The sequence below is a fragment of the Tenrec ecaudatus genome, chromosome 4 (genome assembly GCF_050624435.1).
Source record: "Tenrec ecaudatus isolate mTenEca1 chromosome 4, mTenEca1.hap1, whole genome shotgun sequence".
NCBI lineage: Eukaryota > Metazoa > Chordata > Mammalia > Afrosoricida > Tenrecidae > Tenrec > Tenrec ecaudatus.
Window position 1 is genome coordinate 74,282,516 of NC_134533.1, and position 13,524 is coordinate 74,296,039.

The 13,524-nt window shown below is 50.5% G+C and overlaps 1 protein-coding gene across 1 annotated transcript in view; it reads right to left on the reverse strand.

The window, feature by feature from the left end:
* Positions 1-13,524, reverse strand: part of PAK1 (p21 (RAC1) activated kinase 1) — a 73,619-nt gene that overhangs the window by 16,832 nt on the left and 43,263 nt on the right. The window contains exons 6-9 of the mRNA XM_075546331.1: positions 11,950-12,063; positions 8,198-8,372; positions 6,048-6,111; positions 2,605-2,653 (exon numbers count right to left, since the gene is read on the reverse strand). Of these exons, the coding sequence (XP_075402446.1) occupies positions 2,605-2,653; positions 6,048-6,111; positions 8,198-8,372; positions 11,950-12,063 (402 nt within the window). The remainder of the gene's footprint in view (positions 1-2,604; positions 2,654-6,047; positions 6,112-8,197; positions 8,373-11,949; positions 12,064-13,524) is intronic.

The following is a 13,524-nucleotide window of genomic DNA, read 5'->3' on the forward strand; positions in this document are numbered from 1 at the left end:
ACAGCACGACCCTGAGCCTCAACTTCCCCACCGTTTAGGAAGAAAGGAATAGTATGACCTACCTCTTAAGGCTTCTTTTTAGAGTCAGTATAGCCTCCTCTCTGTTACCTCTCTCTCCAATTCCCCACCTGCACAGCTGCCACCACAATCCCATGCTGCACTCTTCACTGCCACGTTCACGGAAGGCCGGCTCCCACTGGCCCGGAAGACTTGAACATCTACCCAGTGGGGATCCTGGTCTCTTCCATGGTGCCACTGAGGAAGGAAGTCCCGGGGAGCTTCTTGTGAAAACTGGTCACAGAGAAACACCAGTGGGTCCCAGGGGAACATCGCCAAACTTGCTTGCTTTGGATGTGTCCTCGGAAGGGGTCCACTGCTGGAGGAAGGCGTCCTGTTGGTGACGCAGATGGCAGGGGTGAGGGAGACCCTCGGTGGGAGGAACTAGCACTGTCGCCTCCAAGGCTGGACTCTAACCCGTGGGGGTCCTGAGGCTGACGTCGGCCTGGCAACACTCAATGCCTTCTCTTGTCCAGAGGGTGGCTGTGATGGCTAGATTTTATCAACGTGCACCTGTGGGAAGGGATGTGAGGACTCCAACATCTCAATCGAGACCCAGCCGAGTGACGTCTCCTGGGGGTGGGTGGGGGTGGCTTATCAGAGATGCTGTGGATCGCGGTGGTCCTTCCCTTGCCCCTCTTCACCTTCCTGCTTGCTTGGAGTCTGCATCTGGTCTGAGGTGGGAAGCCCAGGTGGCCTGCCGACCTTGGGAGCTGTCACGGCCCTGCCATGCTCCACATGACTCTGTAGTCACTGACCGCTGCCCCTTCCTGCTTCATCAGCTGCCCACTGGGTGAGTCCGGAGGAGACTGGCATCCAACCTGAATTGGCCTGGGCAGCTGGGTTGCTTCCTTGATAAAGTTTTGTTTCTTTAGAAAGTTTGGCCTAACAGAGTCGCCAAAAGCAGACCCCCCAGGACTGTATTCCTAGGTGAGACCAGTGAAGAGACCAGGATCTCTACTGCGTAGCTAGACCCTCTCTATCTGCAGGAAGATACGATTTCATGCCTATGTGCCTACAGAGGGCTGGTGGGCCTGTCACGCAGTCCTGAGCACAAGGAGTGGAATCGAGCAAACGCTCAGGAAATGCTTCATGAATCCATCACGCACGAAGAAAAATGAAAAAAAATTATTCTTAAAATGGATCAAATAATTTTACATCTGTTGCACGACAGCATTCTTCCAAAACTTTTGAAAAAATATATATATGATTACCGTGTACATGAGGCATGGAATTTAGGATCAGCATTCAAATGATTTGCCCAAGGTTACCTACGTAGCTGAAGGTAAACATCTAGGTGCTTGGACTTCCATCTTAAAGAGCAGTGAACAAATCTTTAACCAGAGGATGTTTTTGTTGCTAGAGTTGATTTGCCCCAGGTGGATCCAGAATCTTTGGCTCAGACCCTTGTAGAAGAGGTCCGCCCCATCCATGGGCTAACCAAGGCTTCTCCAGTACACCAGGGAGCGGGGAGTGGGCCCCAGGAGTTTCCCTAAGAGACGCCTAATTCTGTTTTCACTGGGAGAGCAGGAGCCGCTCATCCTCTGAGATTCTCTGAACGATGGACTAACCCGGGCAGATGCATCACAGCCTGCCTGCCAGCATTCCTGCACCGCGGTCAGAGAGCAGAGCGCTGGGAACTCCAGAATGTTCTCTGTTCCCTTCAGAGACCCGCCCTGTGGAAGACTAGATCTTGGGTCAGAAGGTCAAACCAGTAAGGCCAGAGCTCTCCTGGCTCCAGGAAACAAGAGGGCAAAGGGCGGCTCTGAATAAACGCGGGCCTTCAACGTCTCCTGCAGTGGTTTTCCACCTTCCTCAGGCGGCATCCCTTTCAGACAGTTCCTCACGTGGTGGTGAACCCCCAACCATAACATGATTTTTGTTACTACTTCATCAGTCATTTTGCTACTGTTCTGACTTGGGTAGCCCCCGTGAAAGGGTCGTTCGACCCCCCCAGAGGGGTCGTGACCCCCAGGTTGCGAGCCACATGGGTATTCTGGACCACTCGATTGGGAAACAGGTTTTAAATCCGGCCTTCCATCTTTCAGATTCGTCTCCCAGGCACCAGACTCATATAAACAACTGTCCACTAGCGTTTCCACAAGGTCTCCCTAGTTGGTATCCAATCTCTTCATGTACACATCTCTCCCTTTTGCTGTTCTCCCCAAATCAGAGCGCTCCCTTGTGAGCCACACCGGCACTCCCGTCAGTCATCCCATCTGGTCAAATCTACCTCGGAAGTTTCTCTCAGCCAAAGAACCCCCATCGACTACAGCAGTCCAACCCCGTAGCCCATCGTGGGGCTGGTGCAGGGCCAGGGGTGTTTCCCAACCTTTGGACGTCCATCATGTAGTCCAAACCCCCATCTGTCACCTACATTTACCAAACAACCCCTGGACGTGTCTGCTCCCCACCCATCTCTTCTCTACACTGTAAATATCCCTGCATCTTATCAAGCTGAAGAAAGAACTAAAAGTGACCCCAAGTGAGTTAGGAAGGGCAAACATTAACCCAAGGTAAAAGCAAGCAACAAGGGAAATGTCTTACCTCCTGTCCCGTGGCCACGTCCATAGCTGTGTACACGGTCCCTGAAGCCCTGGGTCCCAAGAGGCGGGGAGAGAGAAAACACAGGTCAAAAACAGGCCCTCAGTGACATGACCTTGTCAGAGGTAGCTCTGACTCAGCCTGGCAGCGCAGGTGTGGGCGATACTAGACGAATGTTCCCGGACCCCATTCTCACGGGGAGAGGCAGTAGATCCTCAAAGAACACGGATCCCCAGAGGCCAACAGACCCGACTTCATGCTGGGTCTTCTAAGCAGGGCCTGTGACTTTGAGCGTCTGATTTAACTTCTCTGCGCTCCTTCGCCTCGTCTGCAAAGTGAATGCACTTGATCTTAGCCAAAAGGTTGAGAGCCAACATCAAGCCTTTCTTAGCCATGTGCCTCAAACTAGGCATCGGTGCTCGCTACAGGCTACTTTTCTTCTCTCCAAACTGCCTTTGCCTCTTCTGCGCTTGACCCTCTTCGCCTGTCACGGGATGAAGTTAGGTCTGGGATACTCAGCTGGCGGGTTGCTGAGGAGAAAAGGGCCTTGGGGAGGATTTCAGCATGTGCGGGGAGAAGCTTATATTTAGAAGAAAAAGGAGATCGCTTCTGGGGCGACTGGGATGTGCTGCTTCTGGGTCTGGGTGACTGTGTACATGGGTTCTGTTGACATTTTCTAAAAGCATGGAGCTGTATGTGTGTGTATATGTTCGAGTCCATTAAAAACTACTTTAGGATACGGTAACTATTTTAAAACTATAAAAGCTTGCAGAACCAGATTGAAACACCTAAAATAACCTCAAAATGCTCTTCCTGCTCTGACCTTATCAGATCCTCTAGCTCAGTGGTTCCTCACCTTTCTGATGCCGTGACCCTTTCATATAGTTTCTCATGTTGTGAGATTCCACGCAATCTGAGGAAATCTAAACTTCTGATCCACCACAAGCAAGTCTTGTAGGCAAGCCCGGAGGTCAAGCTGCCTGAGAAGCCAGGTCAATCGGGAGGAAAGGTTGCCCACCCCTGGAAATGGTGGTCGCCAACCCCCTAATTGCGGAGCTCCGGAGGTGCTGTCGGGTAAGGGTTGAGCAGCTTAAGCACGAGGTCCGTGGTTCACACACTCTAGCCACTCCCCAGGGCACAGGGGCAGCTCTGGGCGCGAATAGAAATGTACAGACTCAAAAGCCCGGTATAGGGCTCAGTAAGTCGGAATCAACTGGATGGCAGGAGGTGCGGTGGGATAACTCCCCAACCACCTTTGCTTCACTGGGGCCCTAACTCTGAACTAACACTCGAGCTCGCCCAGAGTATTTGTAATGGTCATTTCTTGCATGACCATCAATAACACTAGTTACTTATCATCTGCCATAAAGCCAGAGCCTGTCTCACTGTCCCAGTCTGCTTCCCCATCCTTCCAGAGGCATGGCTCTTCGTGGGCAAAGATGCCCAGGCCTCAGGGAGCAGACATGTTGGGACTATGCCGCCAACATGATGATAAAGATCCACAAGGCTATCGAGGCCCACATGTTAGAACCTGATTGTTTCTACCTTGAACAGACATATACTAGGCATGAGCTGAAGGTCTTATATATATTTAAATCAAGCAAAGGAGGCTAACAGTACCAACTCATTCTATCTGTGTGGCAGCTATATTTAAAATTCTGGGATATGTAGACATCAGCATAAGTGCTTATTGAAGGGTTCATTCCTCCTGTAGCGCAGACAGACCCGTGATATCCGTTAGACAAGGCCCTTGTGTGGATGACGCCTACTTACGGACCTCCCACGCCGACATCAAAGGAATCCTATAATCTGGGGGATGCGAGGGCCTCGATCGACACCGCTCAGAACAAGGGACCTGACGTGTCCAGGCCTGTGCATCGTTCATGCTACATTGTTAACCTCGGCATGGCGATTAAAGGGAGAGCCACCCAGACCCCATGGAGACAAGTAAAACAACTTCTTCTGCAGGTGTTAGCTGCAGTCTACCAGTCCAGACGCATAAAGCTTGTCTGCTTGGAGGAGCCCGGGACCAGGAGAAAATGGATTGACTCAAGTCTCAAGCTATTTTGAGGATTAAACAACAGATGCAAATGACAGGTGTGAGCCCTGAAATATGATACAAACAGCACATCATATTATGCAACGCTTCCGTATCTTATTGTCACAAGGTCTTGGGTGCATAAGGAAGAAAACTGGGACAGACCTCATTAGCAACCATGCTGTCATTCTGTAATGCTGGGATACCCTGTCAGCTACCAGCCAAACAAACTAGCTGCCATGGGACTGATCCAACTCACGGTGACCCCTTGTGAGTCTGTGTCCAAGCAGTGGGTTTCAATGTATGAATTTTTTTCCCCCCAGAAGTGGATCACCGGGCCTTTCTTCTGAGGTGCCTCTGGGTAGACTTGAACTTCCAGCCTTTCAGTGAGCAGCCACACACCTTCCTGTTGGTACTCACCAGGGACTCCTACTTCAAGCTAGAGTTGCTATTTGTTTTAACATCCGTGCTTTTGTTTAAGTCTGTAGAAACCTCATTTTTATTTTTTATGCAGAAGAATAACTTACCTGAAAGAATTTACACAGACCTTAAGTATACAACTTGATGCGTTTTTTTTTTCCAGATATGCACACCCACATAATTCACCACCAACATATAAGACATTGGGTTTCCATCAGCCATCTAAAAGTTTCTTCCTGCCCGTCTCCCAATCAACATCTCCCACCCAAAAGTCACTACAATATTGGCTTCAATTACCATCATTAGTGTTTGGAGCGTCACTGAAATAGAATCTTCTAGCAGCTGCTCTTCCATCTCTGGCTTCTTTTGCCCCAAATAATGACAAGGCACTGTTTTAAGACGTGCCACTGTATGTTACAATGCTCCGTTGGCTCGTCTCTTCCAGACCCAGGGCAGAGATTCTACCTGGCTCACAGTTGTATTAACAATACCTAACACAAGAGAGGAACTCAGCTGAGATTTGCTGAGTCCAGTAAGGCCTAATGATGGCAGGCATGCAGGACGCAGGCGAGGAACCTGAACCCAGGAGACATGAGATCAGGCCCTCTGTACCAGCCAAACATACTGCAGGCAGTTCTGGGCCTTTCAGCTCAGGTTCGTGCTGGCAGGTGTCAGCACTAAGCCAACAGGGTCAATCTAGAAAAGCAGAGCAGTAATTTGGGAAGCTGGTTTTGGGCTAAGGAAATAAATGGCTCCCTTGCTCTCACTGCAGGGGTATTTTTAACATGATCAGCGAATGGTACATTGCTCATATTAACTATAACTCTGCCAGAACCTTACAGCCTCAACCTCACGCCTGGAGAGGAGTGAGAGGGGGGTGGAGAGAGGAAAACACAGGGCATGCGAGACAACTCTACAGAGAATTCAACACGTTCTGGTGCACACCGCGTGGCATCCTTTCTTCAGGGAAAGAAAATGCCCTACTCACCCTTGCCCGATCTTCTCAAAGCGCGTGTACTTCTTCTTAGGGTCGCCGACACTCACGATGCTTCCTTTGAAGGAAACAGAGGCCGGGAGTCATGGTTTTCCCCAATCAAGGTATGAAACTGGCCCCATGCTCCCCAGAGCTCCCCTGGAGTCAGCTAGGATTAAAGAATTAACTCCAAGTCCCCAGACCCCCCTCAAAATAAACACTAATCAGGTTCTTATACGCACCCTCCCCATAACTCACAACCACAAATTTAGTCTCCTTGACTGTTTCTATTCATACTCATCTATCCTGTCTATAAGCCCCTAAGAGCCATGCAAGCGTCTTTTTAATTCACTCGTTCAACCGACATTTATCCCTTTACTATAATCACTTAGACCACGACTCTGTCCCAAGCAAGGGAGGAAGAGCTGGCTGCGACCCGGCGAGGGAGCTTGGTGTTGGGAGAAGGCTGGCCCATCAGCAGAGAGCTCCGTGGAAAGGCAGCTGCTGGGTTCGACAGAAAGAGGCCCCACACACAGCCCGGACTGCTCTCCGGAGGAGGCCTGGTCGGGTAACAGCAGTGTGCCAGGGAGAGGGCTCTGGGGGAGGGTTACAGCAGCAACAGCTCAAGTGTGAAGACACCGAGGTCTGAGAGGGCGCAATGAGGCTCACAACTGCGGTTCCAGAGATGGGGAAACTGAGGCCCCGCAGCAGGGAAAATGCTCCCCCCTAAGGTGGCACAGCAAATTGGCCCTGGAGGGTTATTCTGTGCTCTATACTAAAACCAGCTACTAGGCTTCGAGCCTTCTCACATACAACTCTGACTTACAAATGAGGTATCCCTATTTAAGTCAGATTCAACTCACAGTGACCCTAAAGGGCAGAGCAAACTACTCCTTTGGACCTTAAGAGATGTTTACAGCTTGACGGGAGCAGGCAGCCTCATCTTTCTCCTCTAATGTGGCTGGTGGGTTCAAACTCCTGACCTTGTAGTTGGCGGCTCAATGTGTAGCTCACTGTGCCAAGAGCGCCTGACCCAAGTCAACAGAGATAAGTAAAGGCCAAGCGAAGGACCTCTTTACTTAATCACTTAATAAGGAACTTGGGGGGAGGGCAATTTTTTAAAGATAGAAAAATAAATGAAAGTCATATAAGCCTCAAAAAGAAATTGAAAGCTACTAAACTAGATGGCCAGAAACTTCACCTTGAGAAAGCCACGCCAGTTTGCAAACAGCCAAACCAGCAGTCTTAAATCCTCTTTGGAAATCAGCAGGCCCAAAGAACAAACCGGAGACCTGTCCACGGCCTTCTCCAAGCGCACAGATGGACCCCAGCTCCCTTTCTTACCTGAAATCCTCTACAGTTTACGGAAACGCAGAAACGAGTTACCCTGACCATACACCACCCTGCACACCCCCCTTTTTCTGGCTGCTAAAGCAAGTGAAAGCGAAGTTTCCCAGACAGCACGGGCGGGCGGCTCCAGTTACAGGGCTCAGGCTTGCCCAGCCTCATCCGTTCACTAGCTGTGTCATTTGGGGCAGGGTATTTTGTCTCTTTCAACCTTAGATACCTTCAAGGCAAAAGTAAAGATTACACCGTCTGTCTTCACAGAATTCAGGGGAGAAGGGAAAACACACACACACACACACACACACAATCAAGAAACTGCCTTCCTTGGCAGTGGATAGCATACAAGCTCACAAAAATGTTGGTGTCCCCTCCCTCTTGACCTACGGCCAACACGGCAGACCTGTCTATGCCTAGAGGCTGAAGGTACACGTCAACAATCAGTCTCCGCGCTTTCCCCGCAGAGAGACACAAGGACACACACAGTCTTTCTCAACACGCAACTCCAGGCGATTCACGTGATAAGGACCGGTTCCCATTGCAGTCACCTGCGCCTAAGCCCCAGCGTGTCCAGCTACTTTCTCACTCTTCGCGTTCATGACCTGGCAGTACCCAACGAGGGTCGGGAGGGCGAGCAGTAGGTGGTACAAGGGGAGGGGAGCAGAGGCACAGTCTGCGGCTACAGCGCCACCGGCGGTTAGCCAGCCCCCTGGACAACGCCTCGGGCCAGCCTCTTCACGGCAATGGAACGCCATCTCTGTCTCTCTGCGCTTGACAAATCACAGCCCCCAAGAAGGTTCAGAAAGCTGCAAAGTGCTCACGTAATTTCTCCAAGATCTCCTCATCAGACATCTTAGGCTTCTTCTTCTGCTTCTCGGTGTTCCGGGTCAGCGCCTCTGGCGGAGTGGTGGTGGTCTCAGTGGGTGAAATGGGAGACGTGGCCGCGTCCCGAGTTGGAGTGATAGGGATGGGATCGATCACGGACCGTGTGTATACCTGGAGCGGTGTGAGAACAAGGGAGGGTCAGCCTCTGTGATGCAGGAAAAGTTAGGGAAGCGCTCTTGGATGTCAGGTTAGAACCACCACAGAACGTGCCCCAAGAAACTCAGGGCCCATTTCCTCTGGGTACACTGTGGCCTACCTTGCTGTATGCAGCAGTGTTAGTGAGAGCCTCATCAATGAAGATAGTCAGCACAGGCTAGACCATGCTCAACAGAAGTGTGCGTGCGTGCGTGTGTGTGTGTGTATTCAGTACAGGCTAGACCATGCTCAACAGAAGTGTGTGTGTGTGTGTGTGTGTGTGTGTATTGAGTACAGGCTAGACCATGCTCAACAGAAGTGTGTGTGCGTGTGTGTGTGCGTGCGTGCGTGTGTGTACGTGTTCAGTACAGGCTAGACCATGCTCAACAGAAGTGTGTGTGTGTGCGTGTGTGTGTGTATGTGTGTTAGAGAGAAAGAGAGAGAGAGTGTGTGTGTGTGTGAGAGAGAGAGAGAGAGAGAGAGAGATTCATTCTTTTGATTCAGGTACCGTATATACTCAAGTATACACTGACCCGAATATCAGCCGAGGCACCTAATTTTACCACAGAAACCGCATTAAAAATGTGCTGGAAAACTCGGCTTATACATGCGTACAGACGGTGTTTCATTCTCATGAACACACACACAACAGGACATGCATCACTTCAGTGATGTCTACAAATGCAAACCAGGGCCTTGGTTACATCGTGGCGCCTTTCTCAACAACCTTGCCAAGCTGGGTCACCATAATGAGCACAAACTCGCTGCCCCAGCCCACGCCTCACGTCTGTCTTCACCTTGCCGCCAGCAGTGTGATCACCACAGGCAATTCTCTAAACGTGTGTAACACTTCAAGAACACATTCTTTCCTAGTCTAACGCAGCCATTATTGGGTTCAAAGGTGACTTCGGGGAATAGCTTGGGTTCAAGGTTTAAAGATTCCACAGGGTTATTAGCGTGTCAGTGGGGGTGGGGTGGCATATGGCCTCTTGATTCCAGAGTCTGGATTTCATGAGAATCTGACATTCCCAACAGAATTGGTTCGAGGAGGATTCTATCATTTGAGGGGAAGCCCCGTCACCAGCAAGGGTGAAGCCAGCAAAAGCCGGGCTTTCCTAAGCTGAAAGGAGCGTCTTCCACCTCGCCCTGCTACTGTCCCTCTCAGCTTATAGCCCATTAAGTTACTCCCCTTCACATCCCAAACCCATGGAGAGTCAAGACTGCCTCTGATTCTTCTTCTATGGGTAGAATGGGGACTGACTGATAGACTCTGGAGACTGACTGCCTGGCCTTAATCCCAGCGCTTCCCGCCTGTACAGCTTAACTTCCCTGCTTCTTTTGTCTGTTTCCTCATCTGCACAATGGTAAGGAGGATGCCTCGTTCATACGGTTGTTGTGGGAATAGTTAGTTGATATGTGCACAATCACTAGAACCATGCCTGGCACATATTAATAAGTTTAGTTAATATTTTCTTTCATTCACTTACTTAACAAGCATTCACTGATACAAAACGCTGCCCCCATCTTTGTTTTGTTTGTTTTCCCTTGAACGCCCTTTCCCGCTTTTTATTTAGTCCAGGTATTAACAAACTAAGGGCAAGTACATGCGCTCTCCTTCACAGGCAAGAAAGTGCTCTGACCTAAAACCCGCCGTACATTCTCGAAGGCGGCGAGAACAGCTACAAAGCAGAAGGGGCACATGTAAGAAATGGGCATGCTGTACACCATAGCGCTTCAGAAGAAATGATCGCACGGCATAGCTCACCCCAAGAGCTGCTTCAGGGCACTTACAGATTTTTTATCATAAATATATCACCGTTATCTATTAGCTGGTTTATACCCTCTATGAAGGCAGGGTATGTAGGTCATGAATCTCCGAGTCCCTGCACCTAAACATGTAGCTAACACAAAGCAAACATTCAGGTGAGGGTCTGGTGAAGTGATGAATAAATCAAGGAGGTGCTTCAGTGGGATCTTCAAGGATGGGCAGGGTTTTCAGAGGGAGGGGTGGGAGGGAAACGCTCTCTGCAGTGGGAGCAGCAGGAAGCCCAGACTCAGAGATCAGAGACCATGGCTTCTTTCCTGGCAACTAGAAAAAACAAGGCCTTGGTTGGCTTTCGTATGCCCATGGACCGCCTGCACCTGCTCGCCCCTGACCTTGCTCTCCTTGTGTCTCCTGACATGAGTCCTGCAGGGGGAAACCTTGCCTTTTCCTTCCCTGCGTTTCTGTCCTTTCTCTGGCTCCCTGCGCAGGTCTGCGCGCACAAAGAGACCTCTGTGCTGTGCAGAAAAGCAACAGCTAACTGGGTTCCGTCACCTACTTTCAAATCCTGGCTCTTTGAGAGGGCCAACTTTGGCTAGAGCAGTTTAGCTCTCGAAATCTCAGCTTTCCCTCCTTGAGCTACGTTAGGAACTAGGCGCGCTTGCACACCCTTGTTAACATAGCTAAGCCGGTGAGCTGCAGAGTATGTGAATTATATGTCCGAGCTGTGTTTGAATTGGCAGTGCTTTCTTAGAAAGGAATGCTACGGCAATCACATTCGATCATTCATTTTCTCGGCATGTATTGGTTTTGGGGACCTCCAAGGACTATGGCAAACCCTGCAATGCAGAGAACATGAGCGTGTCCTCTGCTTTTGAGACGTCCATGGCTTAGGAGGAAAGAATTTTTCAAATGAACACTCTTGGGAACCAAGAAGGTCCGCAGGAATGTGAGCTGGCTTGGCAGCACCGCGGCTTTGAAGGCCACTTTCCTTAAGGCGACTTTGTGACTAACAGAAACAGAGAGACCACAGATGCCATTCCAGTCTCAGCCACAGAGGTCCTCTTGAACTTCCTCTACAGCCTCTCCCACAAGTTAGCCAGCCAACTCCTGCCCTCGATGCTCAGAGCAACCTTCTGTGCATTACCCGAGAGCGCAAGCCCTGGGGGTCCTTCTTTTCCCATGGCGTTCTGGTCAGAAGACTTTTCTTAAAAGACCATCAGAAGGGTAGAGGGCTCTGGCTGTTCTGAGATGCAGGAACTTCGGAGGAAGTTGAATAAAAATCATGGCCAACATCCGGCACCAACATGCACTCCTGATGACCAGCATCTTGATAGCACTAGCGTCTTTATAAATTCTCCTGGCTCTTTCAGTATCTTCGGTGACGTGCTGGCACACGTAACTGAGAAGAGAGGATCTGCAGGCAGTGGGGTGATTTGTTGCTTCCCCGGAGACCGGAATAATTGCTGTTGGTCCTGCACTAAGTAGGTTCGGTTTAGCACATCTTCCTAGCCGATCTGTGGGGAGCCGGTGAAGTAAAGGAGGGCTGGGTTGGTATACACATGAGTTGCCTGGGATACTCTGGGGCTATCTTTAGAGCAGGGACACATAAACACACCACCTCTTGTCTTTCATCACGCAGAAGGCATCTTCCAGTTGAGGGATCTGGGGCTATTTCATTCGTTCTAAAACCCAAGGACCCCTAACCAGAGTGTTCGACCCCCAACAACTGCTAATTAAGCCCCACGTCCGGCGCAAATCACATGTCCGCCAGGTTCCCCAAACACTCACCGATTTTGTATGCTCTGGGCGCGGAGCAATCACTGGAGGAAGGGCAGCGTCGTCGTCATCTTCATCTTCTGAAACTGGTGGCACCGCAGGGGTCTCAGACACAGCCTTCACGTTCTGTGTAGAGAAGAAAACGGAGCCATCTCATCCGGCTGATCTGGGCCTTTGCTCGTCCCCCATAAGAAACCCTCTCCCAAGATCCCTCACCAGTCTCCAAGTGCCCCCCTGTGTTGTAGGAATTCTGTCCGCTTCCTTCACCTCTTCTAGCCACCAGGCAGCCATTCAACCCCCCGAGACTGCTTCCCCACCGAAAGCCTAACTGCGGAACGGGAAGCCAGCTTTCTGATTTTCCACCTTCCCGTTCCCAGTCCAACCCTTGAAGACAAGTTCAAAGTACCTCCTTACTCTTCAAGTGATACTTTTTAGCTGCCAGGGTAAGAAAGAAGCATGGGGGGAGGGTCGAAAGTCCGCAGTTTTGTAAACTTGACCTGACGCCTCCCTGAGCTGGTAGTTGAACGGTTAGTCCTCTCCTCCTCAAGATCCACGGGACCCAGACCCCTGCACCCACCTGAAAATACACAACCCCAGGAGTCCCGACGCTTAAAAGGGGCGACGAGTTTCCCCCAGACTGGAGGCGAAGCATTTCCCTAAGTTTCTGCTCTAGCCTGGAATGAACTTTATCAGACCCGCTGATTAGATCAGTTATAATCTACAGTACCTTGGTTTCCCCAGACAAACTGAAACACAGCTGGACCAAGAGTAGCAAGGGCGGGTTCAGGCAAAAAATATCATACCATCCCTGTTTCCAACATAAATTCAAGAGACAAAGTGCCCCCCCATATGTGGTTTTTGAGACAGACCACGAGACAGTCTCGGACACTTTGAGCGCCTGTGCTCAGTCAAGGTGGTGGTGGCTAAGGGGCCAGTGAGGGACACTGCTGCCATGAAGCGGCCCGAGTGCTGAAGCACTCACCGTCCCGCGCAGGGAACGGACAGTGAGTTTCCCTCCTGCCCGCCAGGTGGGGCCTCCTGAGCCAGGGCACTCAGGGTTCGGAACGACAGGGATAACGTGGAAGAGCTGAGGGAGATGAGGCTAGAGCTACTGAATGTGGGGGTACTCGATGGTGCATCTGACATTATACGCAGGTGAGAAAACGTGCGATCTCATAGACGTCCACAGAGGCTCCAGGGTAGAAGAGCACTTCCAAGCACACACAGGACCAGGCATCACTAGATGTGATGACCACGCGACCCGCCTGGTGTAAACTTTCATCACTGCAGGAGCGAGGAGGGTGAGGAATGAATGGTATAGATTGTAAAATTCCATTCAGCAGCGTTTCTGTCCTTGCTTCTAAAAAACCCCATAGATAAGGGGATTTCATCCCTTTCTCAGAGAGATGCTGTTCTCCACACGAGGCAGCTTATGGAAGCAGTATGTATTAACAACTGTCACAGTCAAGATCAATGTAGGGTTATCTTCTACTAGGTTTGTGCATTTTCAGTCCTGTATCCCTGGGCAAGTGGCTACCACTTCAAGACTCAAGGCTCTGCCCTTGCAGCTTTCTTGGCATAAAGGAA